The sequence below is a fragment of the Beta vulgaris genome, chromosome 3, assembly GCF_026745355.1.
Source record: "Beta vulgaris subsp. vulgaris cultivar EL10 chromosome 3, EL10.2, whole genome shotgun sequence".
NCBI lineage: Eukaryota > Viridiplantae > Streptophyta > Magnoliopsida > Caryophyllales > Amaranthaceae > Beta > Beta vulgaris.
The window spans coordinates 25,308,594-25,334,002 of NC_079204.1; the positions used below are offsets into that span (position 1 = coordinate 25,308,594).

General features: G+C 37.9%; 1 protein-coding gene across 5 annotated transcripts; it reads left to right on the forward strand.

The window, feature by feature from the left end:
• Positions 1–2,287: 2,287 nt before the first annotated feature.
• On the forward strand, positions 2,288–21,803 carry LOC104906788 (light-mediated development protein DET1). Of its 5 annotated transcripts, XR_007272650.2 has the most exons (13): positions 2,288–2,902; positions 3,490–3,917; positions 4,062–4,092; positions 4,183–4,290; positions 10,452–10,625; positions 10,953–11,021; positions 11,115–11,171; positions 11,418–11,498; positions 11,602–11,766; positions 11,883–11,987; positions 19,600–20,147; positions 21,092–21,191; positions 21,289–21,308. XR_007272650.2 is itself a non-coding variant. In XM_010695599.4 (11 exons), exons 1-11 carry the CDS (start codon positions 2,831–2,833, stop codon positions 21,426–21,428), a joined length of 1,620 nt encoding a protein of 539 aa, XP_010693901.1. In that variant the 5' UTR covers positions 2,308–2,830; the 3' UTR covers positions 21,429–21,803. The 5 variants fall into 5 exon arrangements, 2 of the variants coding, with proteins under 2 accessions (XP_010693901.1, XP_010693903.1); XR_007272648.2 differs by having other exon boundaries at positions 2,290–2,902; positions 4,062–4,290; XR_007272649.2 differs by having other exon boundaries at positions 2,290–2,902; positions 4,062–4,290; positions 11,892–11,987.
• Positions 21,804–25,409: the final 3,606 nt, after the last annotated feature.

Here is a 25,409-nt window from a genome sequence, read left to right on the forward strand (position 1 = left end):
TTGATTTACACCGCGAATGAGCTCCACCATTTGGTCCGGTGTTATGGAAGAGCTTATCGAGGCTTCATTGAGATGCTTTACAACAGCTACCCTATGAGGCTGGAAAAACATTAATAATTTTTAGATGGATGGTTCAAAATGGCTTAATAGTTCGCATTAATAGTTCACATTAATAGTTCGCATTTACTTCTTTCATGTGCTTGATAGCATCATCTTCTTTGTTACTATCCTCTTGCATTCGCTGCTTGCCCTTTTCTTGCCTTCTCAATACCTCCGAAGGATTTTCATCCTCCAAATGGGATGATTTAAAATGGCGACATGCTCTAGTTAAATGAGATATATCTATGTATTTCTCATTACTAAGATCATCGAGGCAGACAGGGCGCCGGTATGTATTTGGAGTAGTGAAATGTGCTGCAGTGTTTTTCTCCATAATAGTCAAAGCTGAAGAGGCATCTTCACCGACATCAGAGTCCAAAATGAAGAACGCACCGTCATAATCCAAGGTTCCACACATGTCCGAGAATGGATCCTTGTTGAGAGTGAAATTGGGGTCTTTACAAGGCATCATTTTAACCTTCTCTTGAGTGGAACAGTCGTAAACAAGGCAAATATATCGTGTGGCTATTGGCATTTCATACATCTGAGGGATTATCTTGAAAATTAGCTGGATTGGATCGCATCCATCTTTCACAAAAGAGATTGCATTAATCGCAATGACGGTTTATGATTAGGAAGGGTTTTTTTTTGTGATGTGGGGTTGAGAGTCGTTTGGTTTAGCGGAAGTGCATCCTAAGGAGAGCTGTCCATCATCCACAAGATTTTGAATCTGATGCTTTAGAGTCGTCCAAATTTCAGTGATAAGCCTCGGGATTTGGTGATATTCACAATTTTGGTTTGGGTCATAACTAGGGTAAGGATTCTTAGGAGGTGGGCGCGGATTCAAGGGTTGATGAGATTTGCCTTTTTTAACTTGGTGAGAGCTTGGGAATAAGTCATGTTTAAAGGAGTGAAGTTCCTTTGGGGTCGCAACTGGAGTGCAGAAGATGCATTAATCGCATTAGTTGTTTTAGGAGCTGTTGAGTCGTTGTTTGGGGCACTTTTGTTATTTCCAAACTTTGCATTATAAGTAGCGTCACCAGTAGGTTCATCCTTCTTAATGTCTCCACTTTTCATAGCATCCTCTACTAGAGTTCCCGTAGCAATCAATGCTTTGAAGGTTGGGAAATATATGTCATATGTTTCTGGTATACAAGAAAAAGATTCTTCACAACCATTTGTAGTTGTTCCTCTTCAATAGGCCTACTCATCATTTTGGAGGCTTTGTTTCTCCACCGAGTGATGAATGAAGATAATGTCTCATTAAGGTTTTGGGAGGTTGTCTCTAGATCCCTTCTAGTACATCAATTTCTTCATTATACTTGTACTGGTTTGAGAATTCTCTAACTATATTAGCTCAAGTGGATTTATGTGTGTTCTCCAGACCGAGGAACCAATGTGTTGCCGCACCATAGAAGTACTGTTGAAAGAGTTGGGCCATCAAAGACTCTTCCGCTCCACATGGACTCATTGCCCCAACATACATTTGCAGGAAATCGGTGGGGATACCGGTCCCATCAAACTTTGTTAGATTAGGCATATTTAAATCATGAGATAATCGTGCCTTTGAGGAAAGTGTTAGTCCATGAATTTTCATCCATGCTTCAACCTACTATCACCGGCCCATGATCACCTCTAGCTACAACCTACTGCACACGAAATTTCAAGTGTCCCACATCGGTGAAGTGCAGCGTGTGATTGCAAGCTTTGTTATATGAAATTCTTGAAGTCCCAAATTGGTAAGGAAGAAAAGAAAAGAGTGAATATTTTGCATTAAAAGGGCATGCGGATAAAGAGTGACAAACTTCAATGGAAGTTGGGCCTATTTATTAAATGGGCATGACCTGACTTTCATATTAGTTTAATTTTGGCAAAAGTATGTTGGGCTATATTTTTATCAAAAGTCTACTGAATAAATTTTTTGCTGAACTTTTTTTTAATATTTGAAAGATTTTGTTTTCGAGCCGAGTTTGGGTTTGCGCCTTTCGAACTCGAGCCAAGCCTAGATTTTTAGGCTCAACGAGCTTCGAGCTCGAGCCGAACTCAAACTCAAACCTTTTCGAGCCGAGCCGAGCCGAGCCTGGACATATTCGGTCTCAATTCAGCTCGTTTACACCCCTTATTAATGTCGTGCTGTTCACCAAAAAAAAAAAAAGTTCACCAAAAAAAAAAATAAAAAAATGTCGTGCTGTTCATTGGACTCAAGCCACAATTGGCATCGTTGCGGTCAACTTTTTCACCCTGACGAGCCGAGGCACTAGTTTCTACAAATTTTCCTATCTTGAACTGAAAATCTGGGACGTTTTCCACATAGGCCATAGCTAACGAAAGAAAGAAAAAGAGAAAGCACAGCTACCCATATCTTCAACCACCTGCACCTCCAACAAGAGCAACTGCTACTCCATCTTGGACCGCCACCGCTTAAATAAGCCAAATTTCCAATTTTCCAATTTCCAGTTTCACAATTTAGTGATTTACCCAGTATTTTTCTTGTAAAGAAAACACAAATAATTGGCCTTTTCTTATTATGGAAATATGAACTTGTTACGCAGAGAGATGGGATTGATTTTAGTGGAAAAGCTTGAAGAAAATTGGAATTTATTTAGGGAATAATTTTGGACATAAAAAGTTGCAATATTTATCACTAACTTGTACCATTTTTCTGGGAATTTGGCAGCAACAAAATAATTCCACCATTGGAGTTTGCCTTTATTTCTAGCTCGTAGCTCTCATGTTTAAAAGCAACAATCTTGTTGCTAGATTATTTGAACGCCAGACTCATCGTTCTACTCCTGGCACTAATGTATGTATTTCTTCTTTTTCCTTATCTTACTTATCTTCTACAGTTTGATTCAACTGCTAGAATTGTTCCTTTTCATGGGTTTTGTTGGAATTGCTTAGGTAGTTTTTCAATTTCAATTTTTAGCTTTTAAATTGATGGTACTGATATTAGTTCTGGGCAGTTGGATATGTGACTGCCTGGGTCTTGAAGTCGGCATTAAGCCGAAGTTCGCATGTTTTAGGTTCGAAATCAGGTGTCAATTGTCCATATTTGGCTGTATCCTGTATGGAAATGTTGAGAATCCGAGACGGGTCCTGTTCAGAATTCAAGTGTCAACTTTTCATACCTGGATTTTGTGTGAGCATGTGACACTTTGTTTTTAGACCAGGAGTCTAGGAATGATAGGAGTTCTTTTGCTTTGAGGTGGATGAATGGTTGGAGTTCTTTGGGATAGCCTAGTCTCATATTTTATTTCACCCCTGTATTTGAGTCTTGTTGCAAAATTCGAGGGAAATAGCTGTTTTATCCCGCTTTGGCTGCAATTTTGTGATACTAAACCTTTAGGATTCTTGTTTTTAATGAATCTCATTGTGATTGTTCTCATCCAGATTCATCGTGCTAGGCATTTTTATGAGAATCTTGTGCCAAGTTATACCTTATATGACGTTGATTGCCCAGACCATTCTTTTCGCAAGTTTACTGAAGATGGTCAGTACCTGATAAGCTTCAGTAGAAATTACCAGGAGCTCATTGTTTATAGACCAGCATGGTTATCATTTTCATGTTGCGGAGAGGAGTGTGATTCTCATGATCTGCCTTCTAGAGCAAACAAGTTTGATAGCTTCTTCACTCAGTTATACTGTGTATCACTTGCATCAAGCAATGAGCTTATTTGCAAGGACTTTTTTGTTTATATGGAGAACAACCGATTTGGACTCTTCGCAACTTCTACGGCACAAGTTCATGATGCTCCAGCCACAGGAGGTGCAGTACACGGCGTTCCATCTATAGAAAAAATAACCTTTCACCTACTGAGGTGTGCAGTTTGATCTTCGGTTTTTCAATACTTTGGTCTTTATTGGTTAGTAAGTTAGTATGACATTCATATTGACCAAATAATTTTCCTTCGCCGTGCCTACCATGTGCTAACCATTTATCTATCATTTATTTAATCTTTTAGATTGGAAGACGGCATTATATTGGACAAGAAGGTCTTTCACAATGATTTTATTAACTTGGCACATAACATGGGTGTGTATCTATATGATGATTTGCTCGCTGTTGTGTCTCTTCGCTATCAGACAATACATATACTCCAAATAAGAGAATCTGGGAACATTGTTGATGTGCGAGCCATTGGAGAATACTGTCGAGAAGATGACGAACTCTTCCTGTATTCAAGTGCTCAGGTAAGTCATTCTCATGAAACTTGAAAGGTTTATCTCTTGATCAAGATTTATTGATAACAACTTCTCTAAGATAATGTGTATTGACACAATTGTTATACTTCCTCCGTTTCATAATAGATGCCACATTGTTGTTAAAACGGACTCCTAGGCAAAATTTCCCAAGCATGTTTAAGTAGTATAAAGTGAAGTAGATTACTTGTAGTGGTCCCATGTGAAAAAGAGGGAAAAAAAAACTGTTGGGGACCACATATAAAGTGAAGTAGATTAGTGTACTTAAAACAAGTTAGTAAGGGTAAAATGGTAAAAGTATTAGGCAAAAGTTACTAAATAAGGAAAAAAAAAACATTGTTGCATCTATTTTGAAACACCCAAAAATGTACGATGTGGCATCTATTATGAAACGGAGGAAGTATGTGGGAATTGTAGTTATATGTTACCCTATGTAGCTCCTATGAGAAATAGCTTTTGCAGTCTAAGAATTCCCATCCACCTCCCCTCTTAAGAAAGAAGTTTAAGAAACCTAGGTCAGCCAACTTGCATAGGACCGACCTAACACATTCTTCTGGTTGTGGATGACAAGCAAAGATGGGCAGTTTTGCTTACTATTGACCATTAATCATTGGCAATCTTGATTTCCATATAGCCATAGATACTTGATAAACCATCGAAGTTCTGAAGGTATGGAAGAAAATCATCAATAATATTTCAAATTTGCCATGTGACCATGAGACTTTCCAAATTATTTGAAAGCCCTTCAAACACTAGGACTGTTTTCCTCTGACAATTAATTTCTATAAGATTAGCTACATTAATAGCCTCCCTCAATGGCATTACTTCAACCCCCTAGTGCTTAAGTCGTTAGACTATCCACTTTGCCAAGTGCTTCAAGTGAATTACTTTAGCACCTGCCATGGCTAACTTTCCCTCCTGGTTTCTTATTACAAAGCAGTTGCATTTTTACCATTTGAACATCGGTACCCATCAAGATCAATGTATGGAAGTCTGAAGAGAGTCTTTTCCGTGCAATATGAGTCTCTTTAATAGTATCATGATCATTTGTATGACTCGAAGGATGCATCCATCGAAGGGTTGACATTATCAATAAATCTAGATTAAGACCATCCCTTGTATGGTTTGCTGTTTAACCAACTTATATTATCATGCAAAATACTTTCCTCAATAATGATCATCTTGCTTTTAACAAATCATCTCATCTAATATATACAAATAACTTTCTTAAAGCATTTAACGCCTACATTGTTCCTGATTTAGTGGTACCTGGAATAGAGGAATGTTCTCTTGGAATTTCTAATTGGTTATTTGAATGCGATCGGAAAACGGGGACATTCTAAAAGATTCCGGCCAAATTCTGTTGACAACAAAAAATGCAATTTTGGGGTATTCCTATGGGGGCGTCTGGTTCGAAGGTGGTATAGGTTTGGAATAAGGAATCAACCAAGGTCGTATAGGGTTAGAACTTGATTCCTAATACCTAGTGTAATACCTAGTGTTTGGTTTGAATCTTGTTGGAATCGGGAATCAAAACAAAAGTATTATGTTTTTTGTATTTTGTTAACGGATCACCTGTAATACCGGAGTGTTATTCTATTGTTATTTTCTTCTTTGTATTTTTTTTTGGGATCAAGTATAGCAATAATTATGGCCATCCATACGAGTGGCAAGTATAACAATTAAAAAACAAGATTGAAAGAAATAGAATCGCGAAAGAAAAACCGATGCCGAAGAAAACAATGAAGAAGATGGAATTGCAAAAGATCAACACAACAATGGTTAATGATCCAACGAATCAAACACAAATAGAAAAATTCTTAAAAAAATAAATTGTTTGCTAAATGATGCTGGAGAAAATAATGGAGAAGATAGAGTTGCAAACATCAACGCAACAATGGTCAAGCACTACAACAATTAAAAACATATATAAATTTATTTTTGAAGAAATATAAAAGAAAACAGGGACTACACTAGTTTTTTTTTCTTCCAACAATATGTTTCTCTTTTTTTTTTTTCTTTTTAAAAAATTTGTATAAGCCAAACCCACCTCCCCTCAAAGGTTTATAAGACCCATACTTCATGGGTTTATGGTATTGGTTTAATAAAGATAATTTCACTAACCGAACACTTGGTATGGGTTTACCCCATTCCAAACCCATACATCATACCTATAATTTGCAAACTAAACGCCCTCTATATTAATTCTAGTCACTTTTTCCTTACAAGCTGATCCATTGTTGCTAGCCTTCAATAAGATACGGATTTATCTTAGGGAGTGATGTAATCCTGAGCTAACCTTATTAAAACTACCATGGGATGTAGCCACCGAAAATGTTCTATATGTTAGAGGCATCAAAATTTGAATAATATGCACTATGACTTCTGGACGAATAATCTGAGCTAATTGGTCTTTATCTCATGGTTGATTAGAAATGATACTTACTAAAGTTGCTCTCATCTTTAACAAAAAGCTGAAGTATGTAACAAAATTCAATTGATTAAGCATCCTGGATATGCCATCTAAGGTCTTTTCTTGACAGTTGTAATTTTACATATCCAACAATTTGCAAGAGTGATTCGGCGCTGGGTTGTAGCTTGATAATTCTGTAGCATAATGTTAAGGGGGTTAGCTAGTTAAAGAGACTTGATTCTTTTCTAATTTAGCATCACGATTTGCAACTTGTCTAAATCTATTGCCTTTTAGTTTCAGGTAATTAGCAATTTGTCTAAATGTATTATTTGTAGCAATATTCTTCTTTGTAACCATTGAATAACATACCTTTCTTATTATTAACCTTAATGTAATTATAGTAAATTACTGAAATCCAACCACGCATAATGAGGCTTTGCCACTATCTGCGCATAAAATACTATATAACATAGTTCATGAAAAATATTTTGACAAGAGCTAAAGTTATGATTGAAAATTAACGGAGCCATCTCTTTTTGGGGCCTCGTGCTAATCTTAGATTAAACCCCTTGAATAAATGATACATTTTTCAAAATAGAAGAATTAATTTCATAATACAATCATATTGTATTCTTTCTAACCTTATGAAGCACCAAAAGTTTCTTCAGAGTATCTATCTATGTACTCCCTTCGTTTCTTTTTAATTTACACACTTTCCTTTTGGTCTGTTTCTTTTTGATCTACAAACTGTTGCCTTTTCCATTCTTGGTAACATGTCCCATCTATTTTCTCCTCTTTTTCCCCCATGTCATCCACTTGTTAGTTTCTCCCTCTCACTTTTCAGTTTCCCTCTATTACTTTTGTGCTTCCTCCTTGTTTCTCCCTCAAAGTGAAGTTGAGCAAACTAAAACGAAATGGATGGAGTAATATCCTACAACACAAGCTAAAAAATAAGTTTTCTCCAGGAAATTTCCATCCTAACCGAAAGTGAAGAGATTGAATTACAGATGTAAATATGAGTGTTTTTTAATTGGGCATTTATTAATATGACCACATTGGAAATATGCTTTGTGTTTATGGGATGATTTTGTTATTAATTTTTCTATCTTTAAATGAATATATATATCAACTAACTCATCCCTTATTCCATAGTGCACGTGATGCGTGCGACAATACATTAATATTAATAGTAACATCAAAAAGGGTTAAAAAACTTACTTAAGAGTGTAATATTTATGGTGAATATTGATGATTATTGTTGTTTTTTATTTGCTTTGCTCTAGTGTAAAGCTTAATATTTTCTATAAAAAATTATGTCGAGGTAGGATATGTTATCTTATATTTGGTAGATAATTCAACAACTCTGCTTTTAAACAATGGTCTAGGTGATGTTTTTTATTTATTTAAAAATGCATTTATTTTATAGGTGTATTTTATGAGTAGTAGTTCAATCTAATTTCAATGGGTATTTAAGGTTTTTAGGCATACTATTGTGAGTAGTGTTTCAATAAGATAATTACAAATTAATATTATTTGATGATGTATGTTTATATCGTTAATTATTTATTATCCTAAATGATTGTGAGCCCAAAAAATAAAAAAAATGAATTTTCTCCAAGTTTCTTAATTCTTTTATGGTTTGTTAATGCATGTTATTTGAAATTGTTATTGCAACTGAGAATTTAGATAGTAAACATATCTGCAAATCTCTGCTTTTATAATTGTTTGAAAATTGATTTAGTCATCAGTTTGTATTTTAATTGCGAGTTTCCTCATTTTACACATTTTTTTGTAATTCTTTTTTGATAATGTTGAACTTTTCTTATTACCCATACTTGTAAATGAGGAAAGAATTAAGAAATTTTTTTGTTTTTTATATTTTTGTGAGATTAAGGATATATAAGTCTTTTCATAGGGGACATCATAGCTCCCCTTAGCTCTTATAATAGAGATCAAGAAAATCAAGCATGACTCTAGTAGTACCTTATTAAACATCAAACTACGGACAACATTCCTCTTGACAATGCAACTCTAATTTGGACTTTTCATATACTGGCCTCCAATTTTTATTATTTGCAATACTTGGAGTTATGCACTAAAGTATTCATATACGTCTTGTGCTTATTTTTTAGAACACTTTGACTTTTGCACTACTCACAAACCTCACTTTGACTTTTTTTTTTTACTAATATATAAAAACAAAAATGATCATATAAAATATTGTTGGACTTATTTCAATGAATATCTTCATAATATCAACTTTTTATGACTTCTACAAATACATAGCTAGAGATATTAATGGTCAAAGTTGTGCGCTGGCAAGTGTGGAAGTCAAATTGTTGCACTAATTTAGAAATGGCGGTTAGTATTTAAATTTTGTACTTGTATATAGAATGAAATTCAATATGTAAGATATTACTCTCTGTTCTAAGTTAGTTGTAACACTTCCTTTTTAGAGGAAGTTCCAGATCAGTCGCAACATTACACTATCTGGTAATATGTTCTCTCTATCTCTCCTGACATCACAAGGATCCCTCTTTTTATTTCTCTTTATCTCTCTCTTGTGCTTTAAACTTGTGTCTGGTGGTTAGGAGAAAGGGTGTTGTGTGTGGTATTTGTGTAAGAAAAAGGTGGAGAGAATGTACTGCATATGAAGTTTGTGTAAGAATAAGGTGGAGAGTGAGTGTTGTATGTGTGGTTTGTGCAAGAAATAGGTGGAGAAAGATTGTTTTATTTGGGAGTATGATTTCCGGATTACGAATAAAATAAAAGTGGAATGAAAAAGAACACAGAAAAACGGAAAAGCGGGTAGAATAAAAAAGAAATAAAGGGAGTATATATATATATAATTTGACAGAGAGATGAATTGAGTAAGTGATGCCAATTTGGCAATTTAATTCCATGAAGGTTGGAATTATCTTGCCAAGATGGAAGAATCGAAGGGACATCTTTTGGTAGAGTGAAAAACCTCTAGTTTACTACATTTAACTGTTAGATTATATAGATTGGCCTGAAATTTTTGGGACTGTCCTCGTTGCACCGGCTATTAGTCTGCCATGAGAATGACGATGAGCATTTGTTTCCCTTCATATCTTTTTTTTTTGTGGAATGGAGATCTCCCTTTTTATCTTTACTCATAATTATTTCAGCAATGCAACTGATCCTCAAAATTGTGTAGCACCTGTAGTGCTGAACAGGTGTTCACCGACGTCCACCATGCATTTGTTAGATCCGTCCACCTTAGAAGGCTAATGCACGTAATTAACATTTAATAAGGATCTGAAACATTCTGCCCATAATCCTCAGAAAACATAATACTCTGGAAGCAGGAATTCTCTGTTTCCTACTGGAGAAATCTTTCTGATATACAATTAAATTCTTACGTCTTTCAGCCTGGAGTCTTTATGTCATCCGTAGAAGAAAGTTGGTAGTTAAAACAAGCTGTAGGGGTAATCTACAATATAAACACGACAAGACTCACTAGGAAAAAAGTGGTTGGATAAACTATGAGAAGAGTGGATTTGCCTGATGCATCTAAATGTGATCTTACAACAAAGACTATGAATACAAATGATCTTTACGTTTCGATGCATTAGACTATATTGTATCATTAATTCCATCTTCCATTGCAGCTGAGTATTTCCATCTAACTTCTGAGATTTTGGGGATGGGCGGTCCATGAGTCAACAGCTTGTGCAATTGAGTTTATTAACTAACCCCCAAAAGTTGCTTCGTGCAGTGTGGAACAATAGATGATAGTACTATACAGATGGAAGCCCTTGTGAATAATAATGAAGGTATTCCCAACAACAATCATTCTGCGGCACAAAATGTTTTTCTCAGTGGTATCAAACAACGGTTACTTTCATTCATATTTCGAGGGATATGGAATGAAGAAGCTGATGAAACACAAGTTAGTCTTTTTGCTTGTCTACATTGCTCATAATTAATGTTTCAGAATAGATTAAAGTGATGAACTATGAAATCACTTATGCTATAAGATGATATGATATTCAATTATTGTGGTAAAGTATAGGTATATTTGTTCAACTTTTTGTTAGCCTAAGATTAGTGTGAAATGCAATTTTAGAATCTTGTGTGATTTTCTGTTTAATAAACTGTAATTTTACGCAATGTTGGGCATTAGTTCTTCGCTCCTTTATATTGCTATTATATGTTACCTTGTTTATCTCTTTCTTTTAAGTAATTTGTTCATTCTCTTTGCGATGTTGTATGTCAGAGGGTCCATTCATTGAAGAAGAAGTTCTATTTTCACTTCCAAGATTATGTTGATTTGATAATATGGAAGGTAAGATTTAACATGTCAAAAGGATATTCTATGTTGTTCTGATCAATCTGAAATTGCAAAATCTAACTTCTAACCAAACTCTTCCATACATAGGTTCAATTCCTGGACAGACATCACTTATTGATCAAATTTGGTAGTGTGGATGGAGGGGTAAGTCAATCTTCTCTGTTTTCTCACATAAGCAAACTTGTCTGTGCCACCGTTCACGTCATGGACCTCCCCCTGGTGTTTTTTCTTTATTTTCTCTATATTTGTTTGCTTTTGGAGGGTTAGGATGAGGACAGGGGGTTTGTTCTGATTATGTGGGATAATCTTGATAGTCATTGCTCCCCTTATAGAGGTTTGCGAAAGAAGTTTTTGGTAGGATGTGAGTTGTTGATTGAAATCTTATTCCAGGTCTCTCGAAACGCTGACCACCATCCTGCTTTCTTTGCTATATATGACATGGAGGCTGCAGAATTTGTTGCATTTTACCAGGTTTTTGCCTTGTCACTGCTAACTACAAACAAGTTTAGAACTTTCTGCAGCTGACATACCTGTAACATGATTTTACTTACTGATGACTTGTAATGTGTTGCAGAATTCAGCAGATGAGCTTTATTTTTTGCTTGAGAAGTTTGCTGACCATTTCCACACACCTCCAAACAATTCATTACATATGAATTTCATCTCATCTCATTCGAATAACCTTCATGCTTTTGAGCAATTAAACTTCCTGAAAAATAAGTCTGGCAGCTTATCTCAGGCAAGGATTTAATTTTTTATTTCTAATTTACCAATTTATCTGGGTTTGTATTGGCTATATAGTTATGAATTCACTATTTTTTTAAAAAAACTTAATTCATTTTAACATTTGACCAGTTATTGCAGTTTGTGAAGAAGACTTTGGTGTCTTTACCTTTCACTTGTCAGTCTCAGAGTCCATCACCCTATTTTGATCAGTCTCTCTTTCGGTTTGATGAGAAGGTTTGTTTGTTACCCTTTAAATTTGTCCACCAAGTATTTCAGATGATGCCAGACCGGTTGGAAACTGGATATGATCTTTCCTGGAGTTGCATGTTGTGCTTACTGCCTAATATTGTTTGGTTAATCTATACTTTGACAACTGAATTTTAGAAACTTGCTTGAAACCTTCCAACCGTTATGATTGCTACATGGAAATCTGAACATAGAAGATAAATTGAATGCATGCTTTCACAGACTGAGAAATTTACATGCTAAAGAACTATATGGTAATTAACTTTTTAAGTTTGTTTTTAATTCTGGTTGGCGAAACACATGTTTAAAGGAAGAGAAGTATCCCATGATTTAATAAGCTATTTCATTGATACCGGGAACATGGTACGTGGCCACGTTCCAGGGTACGCGTCCCGGAACACGGAACTTGGTACGTGGTCTAGGAGTCCATCTGGTTCACTCTAGAGGTTGCATTCTACGTTCCCGTTTCCGTACCACGTTCCGAAACATTCTGCGTTCCATGTTTGTAACAAATAATATTTCCAACGCAAGAGTATATATGAACAAAATGGAATCACCATAGGACCTAGTTTAGTACACTCTCCCAAGTTTAGAATACTCAATGTCTGCAATATGGGGGGCAGAGAGTGTCATGAGGAGTGAAACAGCCATGATCGATGTCATAAGCCATAACACGAAGATTGACAAGCTATCAACATAATCAAATTTGGCAGCTACACTCTACACCATTAACAGATTTATTAAGTTTCACAGCCATGATCAACGTCATAACCATAACAAGTTTCTTAAGTAGTTCAATTTTTGCAGTCAATTGGACAAAAATCAACATTTTCCCCTGATGTAGCATCTATTTAATATTAAACCAATCAGTTTTGGAACCAGAGAGAAATATTAATGGGAATTTATTTACCTATTGAAGCGAATCGGTATGCCAAGTAGTATTAGAACTGCTTCAGTTGGGGACTGACATCAAGAATTCTTAATCCAAGCTAGGATAACGGAACATGCACTCTGAACCAATTCTTTTGAAAGCCTGAACTGCGTCGCCGAAATGTGCCTCCAATTAACATTAGCCCCTCCAAAGTTCAAACTGTGTCAAGGCCCCAGTTGTTTATGTTATTTGAACTCTTCATTTCACCTCGAGTACTTAGACATGAGTATGATTACTTTGACACTTCACATTAAATTTTTAGTGATAGTCTAAGAGTACACTTGGGCACATAGTGTCTGACTCAAGTACTCATGTCCAGGGAACATAGTCAATTGCTGCAAAACTGAATCACACCAAAATTTGCATCGAATTGATTCCAACCCCTTCATATTTTAAATTCCATCAAAGGCCCCTATACGAGTTGCTTATGCTACTCAAACGCTTCCTCTGACCTCAAGTACATGTCAAAGGTTTTTTGACACACTGACATGGGCATGGTTACTTGACACTTCCCTTTGGACGTAACACATGGAAAATTGTCATTAAATAGTTGTGTACACTCAGTAGCACGTACCTGAGTCCCAGTAACATTGCAATTGCAGTGAAACTGGACCGCAGCCTCATGGAACTTGGAATTCTAGTTTAAGGCAAGGGAAACATTGATGGTGAGAAGCTTGGGCTTTCGTTGATAATGTGTAGTGGGTGGTGGTTGTCAAAATGGGGAAGGGAGGAGTTGAGATAGAGGATTTGTGGTTGAGGAGAGTGTGGAGTGAGGGGTTTTGAGTTTCGTGACCGGGGATGGAGGGATGGAAACTGGAATAAAAACACAATTTTTAGGGGAAAATAAAGGATAGTACGATTGATTAGGGGACTAAACCCAGGTCTCAATACAAAATAGCAACTTTCGAGATGTGAGCACTCTCATTCAAGAAAAAAAAACGCGGTCGCGTTCGCACGTTTTGTAGTCGACGCGGCTTGAATTTTTTTTAAAAATTCACATTAATATGTTCTAACCTTATTTATATTATTTTAGTTTATGAAGCATTAACAACATAATATAATCAAATCTATCAGAATATCATATTTCATCAGCTATATAATTAAATGATAAAATATTTTTGGCCAATGATGGAAAAGCACGGATGTAACACGATAAAAGCGTTCTAACGCGGTGAGTTCGGGTTATGGAACGGACGACGCGGTGAGAATTATGTGATTTTTATTATGGCGTTCCTTAAAGGGATTTCGCGGAACGGTAAATCCAAAATCCGTTACAGAACGGCCATTCTGTAATGGAACGGCTGAGTTTTAATTCCATTCTCCCAATATACAGTTAGCATTCAAATTCTTTTATGCCTAAACTTATTACAAGGCCTACTACTTGTACTATTGAATGAGAGTGGAGGAAGCTTCCCTCATCCTTTCTGCAATTTCCTAGAGGACACCTCATCATGTGTAATCAATTAATCATTGCTAGATGTAAATCCCAAGGAACAACCTGACATTCCCTTAAGCTTTTGTCCTGGAGTGGTGATATCCCTTTCTTACCCCTCCTCACATAGGTTATGAGATTGTTCAATGTCCATCATTACCCTGAATCCAAAGAACCACCTTGTCCTCAAGGTGGAAGGAAGGAAACCTAGAGGCCATCATGGAGAAATTTTCCCATGTTGCTTCATAGGGTGACAGATCCTTCCAGTTGATAAGAACTTCAGTCGGGTTAAGGGACCCTGGGTGTGTAGCTCTGATTTTCGGTAGCTCCTTGGGCTATGTTTCCATCACAAAGTAACTGGGGGAATTTTGGGATTAACAGGGAGAGGACCCACTAAGTGTTTAAGTTGCGAAACAAGTAACACGGTGGAGTTTTGCATTAGAAGGGAGCTGTAGTTTGTAAGCCACGGGGCCTACTTGTTGGATTACCTTGCAAGGACCATAATAGTGAGCTGACAGCTTGTCATTCAATGACTTAGAGTTCTGTCTGTATGGTTGACGTTTCAAGTAGGCTAGATCCCCCACTTGGAAAGAAATCAACCTCCTTTTGTTATCAACATACACCCCTTCATCAGTTGTTGAGCCCTCAAGAGATTGAACTTGAGCTCGTCTAGAATGAAGTCATGTTCCAGCAGCTGTTCTTCCACCGATTATACTACCGTTTGCCTCTAGTGGTTAGATGCGGGGGTTTCGTTCCATAAATAGCTTGGAAATGAGTGCACAAGGTGGGAATGCCAGCTGTTATTGTACCAATACTCGGTCATCTCCACCATGACTTGGGTTTACCTCCTATAAAGCACCTCAAATAGCTCTCCAAACACATATTAATGACCTCGGTTCGTCCATCAGAGATACGTTGTGCTATAGTGGAGGGTAGTGCCTTCGAGTTTGAAGATTTCTTTCCTTGAGGAATATCTTGTTCCTATCACATACAATCTTTAGGGGGGGTACCATGAAGTCTGATGATTTCCCTTGTGAAAATGTCATTCGCAATAGGTGCACTGAAAGGGTCTATTAAACTTACAAAGTGAGCATACTTCGTAAGCCTAACCACTACAACCATTATAGCGTCCTTCCCTTGAGATGGGGCAGGCCCTCCACAAAATCCATGGTAACTCCTCCCAAACTTGGGAAGGCATAGGCAGAGGGTGTGAGAGAGGAATGTTTGCTTTGTTGGCACGTGTGACAAGACTGCAGATACCTCGCTATTTCCATTATCATACCTCACCAATACCACTCTGATGCTATTCTTTGGTACGTTAAGAATGCCCTCCTCTTGGACTGTCATGATATTCTAAAGGGCATTTACTGGGTAAAACCAGCCTCCCTTTATACATAAGTTGCCCTGCATGAAGAGTGAACTCTTTAGGGTGGTTCTCCCCTTTTAATACCTTCTCTATGATGTGTGCTATGAAGGGATCTCTCTCAATTGCAGGTATCCATTTATCCTACGCAAAAGAGCATACGCTGCTAAGCTAAGGTTGCTCAACTCAACCTCACATGTGGATTGCCTAGAAAGGATATCTGCTACGGTCTTGGTCACTCTCGACCTTTAGCTGATATCAAACGCGTAACCAAGTAACTTGCTGACCCAACGTTGGTACACATGAGGAACTTATGTTTTAAGATAGTGCCTCCATTTCGAAACCGAAGCACAATAACCATCATCTCCTTTTCATATATTGACTTCATTTTGGCTCTTGGCCCAATCGTCTGACTAAAAAAGCTATGGGGTGCCCTTCTTGATTAAGAATGCGCCCAAACCATAGCTTGACGCATCCGTCTCAAGTGTAAATGTTTTAGTGAAATCTGGGAGTGCTAGGGTGGGTACGTAGTCATGGCCTGTTTGAGCTCTTCAAACGCATACTAAGCCTGGGACCAGTAGAAATTGATTGTCCTTCTTGAGGAGCTGTGTTAGAGGGGTCGCAATTTGAGCATACCCACAGACAAATTTGCGGTAATAACCTGTCCAGGAAGCCGCTGAGCCCCTTTATGTTACTATGCACAGCCAATCAACCATGGCTGAAATCTTTGTGTGGTCCACTAACACACCTTTGGCTAAGATCACATGCCCTAAGTAGGCTATCTCCTCTTTGCCGAATTCACACTTTGCAAAGTTTATATAGAGGTGATAATGGGTGGACTGTGTTAGGTTAGGGCTAGGTGCAAATGTTCTTTGCAGAGTTCGGGGAGTTCGGGGAATGTACTGTAAATTAGGATGTCGTCAAAGCAAACAAGGATGAATTTCCCGGGTAAGGTTGGAAGATATCGTTCATTAGGGATTGAAATGTGGCAGGGGGATTTGTGAGGCCAAAAGGCATTACCATGAACTCGTAATGCCCTTGATGCGTTCTAAAAGAGGTTTTGTGTTCATCACCCTCCCTCATTCTGATTTGGTGGTTCCTTGATTTAAGGTCCAGTTTGGAAAAAATAGTTGCTCCCTTAAGATCATCCAAGAGTTCATCAATTATGGGGATGTGGTTATTGTCAAGCACTGTAGCCTTATTCAAGGCACGATAATCAACACAAAACCTCCAAACTCCCATTTTTTTTCTTAATAAGCAAAACGGGACTCGAGAAAGGACTAGAGAATGGCCTGATAAAACCAGCTGAGCATGTCTTGTATAATCTTCTTTATCTCATCCTTTTGTATGTAGGGATATCGAAAAGGTCGTATGGGGTCCTTGCCCTCTTTCAAGTGATGGCATGTTCGTGTCCCCTGGATGGTGGTAAGGGGTTGGGTAGTGAGAAAATTTTGTGGTGGTTTAGGATGGTTCAAGGAAAGGTGGGATGGTGTTTTGTGATTTGTCTAAACCCTCTAGTCCATTCAACTCTACTAAAGACCCCCTGCCCTCCTTCCACCAAGGTATTCATCATAGCTCGGATGGAAATTAAGGTTCCTCCCAGGATGGATCTCCTCTCAAACTGATAGTTTCTTGGCCTACATTGAACTTAAGGGTTTGAGTTTTCCAGTTATTGGTTATTGTCTCCAATTTTTCAAACCATTGTATACCCAAAATCAAGTCAGAGTTCCTTATTTCAAGAGGCATAAAATTTTCAATGATCTCCATGTCTTGTAATTTAAGGAGAGACTTACATTCACCTTGGCCCTACACTAATTCTCTGGTCCCAAGAGTGACACCAAACCTCTTTGTCGGAGTGATGGGTGATGAGAGCTTCTCCACCAACGTGGTAGACACGAGATTCTGAGTAGCCCCTGGTTCAATCATTACCACGACACCTTGACCTTGTACTTCACCCCGAATTTCATTGTTTTTGGGTGGAAAAACCCCAAATGGAATTCAGCGAAATTTCTGGTTCCAGTACCCGGTTGCTACTCACGACCTCCTCAATCTTCAATGACATGAACTTCTTCGTCCCCAGATCTTCGCTCCCTATTAGAACGTTAAGTTCTTTCCTCTGACAACGGTGGCCAATATGCCACTTCTCATCACAGTGAAAGCAGAGACCTTTTTCTCTCCTAGCTTTCATTTCTTGGTCAAACAATCTTTGTATCTCGCCACTAGCCTTGGGTGAGGTGTAGGATTGGGTGGATCGGCTTGGGAATGGGTTAGATTGGGAAAAGTTTGGGTGGTATTTTGGTGGGTGGGTGGTGGACCCCGTGGATCCGATTTGTGACTGGGTCGAAAAAAGGGTATTTGTGGGTTTAGGTTGAGTGGGTGGTATAATGGGTTTTAGAGGAACTTCGGCCTCTATAGGAATGAGAGCATTTGATTATATCCTCAGCCTTAATGGCTAAGTCCATGGCCATGTCCTGGGCCCAAAAGGCGGACCTCGACTTGAATGTCATCATTCAGCCCAAAGATAAACTCTCGCCTTTTGCAACCTCTTTCGGAATTCCCCTAGTGGAGCCGAAAGCTCAATGAACCTGTGACGGTATTCAGCCACCCCATCCAGGTTTTGTTTTTTGTTTGTGAGCCAGCCATTGCTCGTGTAGGGTGCCGGCGGCAGTAGGCCGGAACTGACGCAAAACTAGCCCTTTAAGCTCATTCCAACTCTACACCTCTCTCCTCCCATTTTCCCGCTGAAACCACAGGAGGGCATCTCCCTCTAACGCGACAACTGCCGCCCCCACTTTGTCCGTTTCCTCCAACCGGTGGAACTTAAAGTAGCACTCAATGCGCATAATCCTACCATCCGGGTTCACGACATCAAATAAGGGTCGGTTCAGTTTCTTAAAATGCCAGTTCCGAGAACGCCGGCGGGTGTGGGTTCGTTGTGTTGTGGGAATGGTTTTCTTCAAAGATGAGTGGTTGTGGTTGTGGTTGTGGTTGTGGTTGTGGTTGTGGTTGTGGTTGTGGTTGTGGTTGTGGTTGTGGTTGTAGTTGAGGGTGGGGTTGAGGCTAGCGTACATTAAAGGTGGCTGAGGAGTCATGCTCCCTGTTTCTTAGGGCTTACAGCGTGGCCCTCATTTCCTCCATGAAGAGTCTGTGTTCATTCCTCAACACATTTATGACACCATCCCGTGTTTCTCTATTCCGATCAATCCTCCCTTCAAGCCTTTGGGCCATCTGCTCCATCTCGTTCGCTAGTTTCTCCCCTAGTGTCTGCTGGTTGGTCATAACTTTGGTCAAGGTGGTGTTGAACTTTCCCTTCTCTCTCTTTTTTTTTTCCGATAATAACTCAGCTCACCTCCGAGAAAGGTTGGGCTCTGATACCAAGTTGATGGAAACTGGAAACACAATTTATAGGGGAAAATAAACGATAGTAGGACTGATTAGGGGACTAAACCCAGGTCTCAATACAAAATAGCTCAATTTTCGAGATGTGAGCACTCTCCCAATACACAGTTAACATTCAAATTCTTCTATGCCTAAACTTATTACAAGGGCTGCTACTTATACTACTGAATGAGAGTGCTGGAAACTTCCCTCATCCTTACAGCGATTTCCTAGAGGACACCTCATCATGTGTAATCATTGCTAGTTATAAATCCCAAGGAATATTCTGCCAAGCCTGACATTCGCTTCAGCTTTTGTCCTGGAGTGGTGATATCCCTTCCTTACCCCTCCTCACATAGGTTATGAGATTGTTCCTTGCGTCCCCTGTGCTCTTTTGATGTCCATCAGGATGGTGGTTATGATTTTGCCTAAGCATGAACTGGAACACACGGACATATGATGTGACACTGCTAAAGCCGTGTACTCTATTGGACAGATTGGCAGAAGAAATACTGCTGCATGCTGTCTGCACATCTTAGTGCCACCACATGGTCGTTGGTCAGAAGACGCCGTAGGTAATTTCATAGCCTGCCACAGGGCCATATCTACTCAAAAATTGCTGCAATTCTGTGCTCCTGGCAATGATGCCGTGGTGCTCCTGTGCCTATGCGCATGTATTGTGTCGTATACTGTGCTGCCCTTGAAGATTCCAAATATTAGCATCGTCAATAACTCAAAACGTCCTACATATGTGATCATATATTCACCAAACGATCCCCATGTGGATCAACATCCAAGTATGAAAATGCAGTAAGATCTGAAGTTGCCAATATATGAACATGAAGTGCCTTAAAGTTGAAATGCCGACAATCCCGTGAAACCTCACATTCCGTTTGCAACAGAAGTTATGAAAGTTGGAAATCTCATATACAATTTTAAGGTATAAAATACAGCAAAACATGATCAACTTATCACAATAAGATGGAATTTCATCCCCCAAAGCAGCTCACACTCAAGCGTAGAAAGACCAGAAGCACATTACTCGTAAGTCAAGTATTGTAGAAATGCCATAATGCAAACATACACGTAACCACCCGTATGGATATTAAGCAACATGAGAGTCTTGTTTTCATCTATAACACTCAGTATCCATTCACATGTATGCTAATATATAAAAATGTATATATATATATATATATATATATATATATATATATATATATATATAGGTTTAAGTTTATTTGAGAACCACTCTTACGGTGACAATCGTAAGAACCACTCATTTTTCCTCATTCACGAAGATTTGGCTCATTTAATAACGTTTTTGCTTATTTTATGTTTTGCTTATTTTATGTTTTTTCTCATTTAACATTTTTATGCTCATTTTACGTTTTTCTAATTTTACATTTCTTTCTCATTTTAAGTGTTTCTCATGTTTCTCACCATAAGAGCGTAGCGTATATTATATATTATATATATGCATAGCATAGCATAGCATAGCATATCATAGCATATACTTCCTCTGTTTCTAAATAAGTGCAACACTTCTTGTTTTCACGTTTGCCAATGCATTATTTTAATCGTTAATATCTTCAATTATCAATAAGTAAAAATTATAAAAAGTTGATATTAAAAAAATTCACATTCAGACGAATCTAACAAGATCTCACATGACTATGTTTTTCCTAAAATGTAAATCACCAAAGCTAATTAAAGTTTAAACTGTGAATAGTAAACACTATGCAAATGTTGCACTTATTTTGAAACGGAGGAAGTATTATGTATATATATTATATATTATATATTATATATTATATATTATATATCATATATTATATATTATATATTATATATTATATATTATATATTATATATTATATATTATATATTATATATTATATATTATATATTATAAACTTTTTGACTTGTAGAATCATTTTGCTTAGAGACTCTCATAATCTTTTCTAACCTATTTATTACTGATCCAGCTGATTTCGGCAACTGAACGACACAGGCAATCTACTGACCATCCCATTAAATTTATCTCAAGGAGGCAACCGAAAATTCCTAAATTCAAGATTAAACCAGGTAAGCATCTTGCATAATTTTTGAATAGTCGAGCAGAATCTCCTTTATTCTGGTGTACTATAATGATTTTGACTCAGTATGATGCATTTTGTTTTAGGCCCAGAAGCTGGGAATTCAGATGCTCGCGCGAAGAAGATATCGTCGTTCCTGTTCCATCCGATTCTACCTCTTGTCATTTCCGTACAACAAACTATGTTCTTACAGTCCTCAGTTGTGAATATACACTTTCGGAAATGATCAATAGTTCTTGTTGCCTGCATCTCTAATTGTTCTTTTTATTATCAACTTGGGAGTATAGATGCTTTAGCGATTTACAATTTTAAGGGAAGAAATGTGGGACGAGTAGTTAATAAGGGAAGGAATGTGTGACGAGTAGTTAATTGATGCAAGTATGTATTCATTTTTGTCATAGTTTTCCTGATATATTGCTGAATGAGGGGTCGTACGACCATCTACTTGTACATGTTTGGTTAGACTACTTTGCATGCCATGCCCCAAGTTTATAAAATTCAAAATGTATTAGCTACTTAACTATATCAATAATTTACATATACAAATGGATCTATTTAGGATCTAGTTTTGATATGAATCATATGTTGAGATTGTTTTTCATTATGGTACAAGTAAGCCGACATGCCATTTCTTGCCTTAGTAGCCAAGTCATGTGCATGTCGGACTTCAACTGTCTACTAATGTCACAGTCTAGGAACTTATGTGTTAATATATTAACACATAACACTATGGTGATTATGTCTATATGACTCGTTTCATTTGTTGCTTGTACTAGTTGAGTTGAGTCAGTCTGCATTATTATTTAGTTAAATCACCTCTGCCTTGGAGAAGTGTGTGTGCCTTGGTTTGGAGCGCATATGATGTCGCAACCGTGTTTACCTTGAAACAGCATGTTGTCCTCCCTTGTGGATTTCCACCCGATACTAGCTACACATAATCCTCTATTTTTCAGATTCCATGCACCAATCCATCCACTTGTATCCAACTGTATTTCTGGTTAAGTGGTTATTCGTTATTTTAGACTGTTGGGTATTTAATACGGACTTTCTGTGTCCCGGTTGTTGGCGAAGTTGCTGCTAGGACTAAAGATGATGTGCCCTCCTTCCTTCTTCACCCATCAAAGCCCCAACAAGGTTGATAATTTTCGACGGACACACCGCTTTTTTTAAAAAAACTATCTTATTTAGATATAACCATATGGCTCAAAGTGTGGCTATAATAACTTCCTACTACAATAAACTTGGCCTTTCGTGTCCACATATATCGAAGGAAGTTCTCTACCCATGCCACTATTTGGACATTCGCATCAAATTTAACATTTATCCCAAACTCTGAACATTTCTAAATTCGTTTGATGATTTCGCGATTCCTAAACAAATGATTTTCAGTTTCGCTTCCCCTCCAAGTGACAATTCTCCGCTATAAGAATCTTCTTTTTTCCAAAGCTTGATGTTAGTTGCTAGCGCTTTATGTATAAATCTCCATACAAACATCTTCCACTTAGAGCAAACCTTCACAAGCCAGAGCTTCATCCTAAATTTCCTCATGCTTGTCGTAGGACTCGCTCTTATTGTTTTCTGTATGAGGAAGGGATATGCCTCTTTTGTAGTGAGAGACGCCAAGTTATTCTATCCCCAAACATATTCGTCCTCCACATCAGCTTGGGGGATGTGAACTTCTCGGATTTTGTGTGTTGATTGCAGGGTGAGTTTGTCCCGCATAAGGATGGAGTTCTAGACCTTTTACCCCGGCAACATTAACTGATGAACAAAAAATAGTCCTTCTTCATCTAGGTTGATAAGATGTTTCACTTGCAAGGGTTCCCCTTTAACCCACCTATCTCGAAGAATCCTTGTGATGCGGCCATTTCCTGTTGTTCGCATGAAGCTTTCTATGCACTCTTTTACCGCACGATATAGTCCTCTAAATCCCCATGTTGATGAACCAAGTTTCCTACCACTCAATCCTAAAGTGACCAGGATCCCTTGTATTTTGCTTTCATTACCTTTGAGACAAGAAGATCGGGGTTATTATGCATACGAGTTGCTTGTTTTAATAATAGTGCTTTATTAAATAGCTGAACATTCATAATGCTTGTACCTCCCGCGGTCTTGAGCGTCCCTATAAGTTGTTTACTTCTCCAATAAATTGGTTTTGTTGCCTTAGAATTTCTCTAGAAAAATCTAGAGAACATTGCATTCATTTGGTCCGCTACCATTTTTGCAAGGTGGAAAACCGGCAAGGTGTGTTGGCATAGAGAAGCAAGCACCCCATTTATTAGCATAACACGCCCTGCATGTGATCGATCCATATGCTTCTAGTCCCCACTTATCGGCGTTCCTTCTCTGGATATGATGCAAACTTACTGGTGCTTCTACCATATACTTCAACATTGCATCCCAAATACTTCCTTAGGTTGTCCCTAGATGGGGGCCCAGTGATGCTCCTCATAAATCTTTTGAATCATGATAGTGTGTTAGGACTGAACATCATCATAGACTTAGTGTAATTTTTGACCTCACCTATGATGCAATTGAACTCATGAAGAATTTCCTTAATTGTGCCTCACGGTCGGGGTGTTGCTTTATTAAATATGAGAGAGTTATCAGCAAAAAAATAGATGGGACACTCACATGGCTTCTCTGTGCAATTCTAAATCCAGGAATTCTGCCTTCACTTTTAGTTTTAGAGATCATTATGGAAAGGAGCTCCATGACCAAAACAAGCAAGTTAGGGGATAACGTATCTCCCTGTCTTAGGCCACAAGTGGCCTGAATTTGTCATATGGCTCAACTTTGATGATGATGGAGTAGGACACTATTGTGACACATTGCATTATCCATTGGACACATTTTGGTGTGTAGTCACATAATCATGTATCCCCATTTAAGGGTGCAATGATGAATCATACCGCCGTATTAGTTGGCATGACCTAGTAGAAGAGCAATTTGAAAAACAAGACCATGTTGTATTTTGAAATGATATTCTAAAGCCCAATTAATTATTCATGATTATTAATTGTAAATTAAGCCCATAAAACGTTTTAAGTCCACTTTAAGAGCCGAATTAAATATTTATTATTTTAACAAAGATTTTCAAAAATGCTTTTATTATATTTAACAAATATTTTGAGCATAAATCAGATTTTGCATCCCGTAAATTCAATCCTTGGATTTTAAGGGATGAAATAGCATCTTCAAAGCACTCGATTCGAATATGGTGGAATATGCACAGAACGCGGCGGCCGCGCTCAGCGTGCCACATGCGTCCATCGCATTGGCCAGAAAGCGTCAGCGCCTGGCACGTGTACTTGTGACTCACACAAAGTTCTGCGCCTGACGCAGGTCCTGTGTGAGATGCAAGTTACTTATCTATCTTTTCAAAAACGCGTTTATACATGTTCAAATCTGATTAGGCAGGTTACGTCAGACGCGCCAATATGCGCCTGATGTGTGGCTGTGCGCCTGCCACGTCGGACTATGCCCGGCGTAGTAGGCGCGTGCAGCGCATCTTTCCTTTGCCTATAAATACGAGTTTATTTCCCGAATAAAACATGGCTTTTCATTATTATTTCACAAACAAAAAATACTTACGAGTACTACTTACGAATCCTATTACGAACCTCCATATACTTAAAACACTTTCAATACAGCAAATCAATTTCCAGTTCCTGATCATTCTACGTTCTTGGTTCCTATGCCTGAAGATCATTATGCTCTTCGATCTAAACCACATAGGTATAATCCCGAGGATCCTTGAATAATCAATTATATTTATTGTATTGAAGTTACTAACAGTTTTTGTCATGATGTAGATCTCTAATTGATAGTCGTAATTATTTGTAAATTCTAATCATTTTTATTATTCTTGTATATAATATTCCTGATCGTCTTATTTGTCCCATGCACACTAGGGAAAAAAAATGAAGGGCTGCGGTTTTCGAAAAACGCAACCCTTAATAGTGAAGGGCTGCGGTTTTGGGCCAACTCACATCCTTTTACAATTAATGGATTTAGGTTAAAAGAATGCACCCCGCGCATTATAATCAATGAAGCTCTCTCATGCATTATTTTCATTGAGCCGACCACAAACTCCCGCATCTTTTCAGTCATCTTTCTCTCATCTCTCTCTCTCCTCACTCTAACAAATCATCACCTAACCATCGACCCACTACCCTAGCCATCGATACCACCTCTCCCTCCACCC

Excerpts from the sequence above, each read along its gene's own strand:
- LOC104906788 (XM_010695599.4), top strand. The coding sequence starts at position 2,831 with ATGTTTAAAAGCAACAATCTTGTTGCTAGATTATTTGAACGCCAGACT. Across the intron at positions 11,499-11,601 it reads AATTTGTTGCATTTTACCAG|AATTCAGCAGATGAGCTTTA; the intron begins GTTTTTGCCTTG and ends AATGTGTTGCAG. Across the intron at positions 11,988-21,091 it reads TCTTTCGGTTTGATGAGAAG|CTGATTTCGGCAACTGAACG; the intron begins GTTTGTTTGTTA and ends TTACTGATCCAG.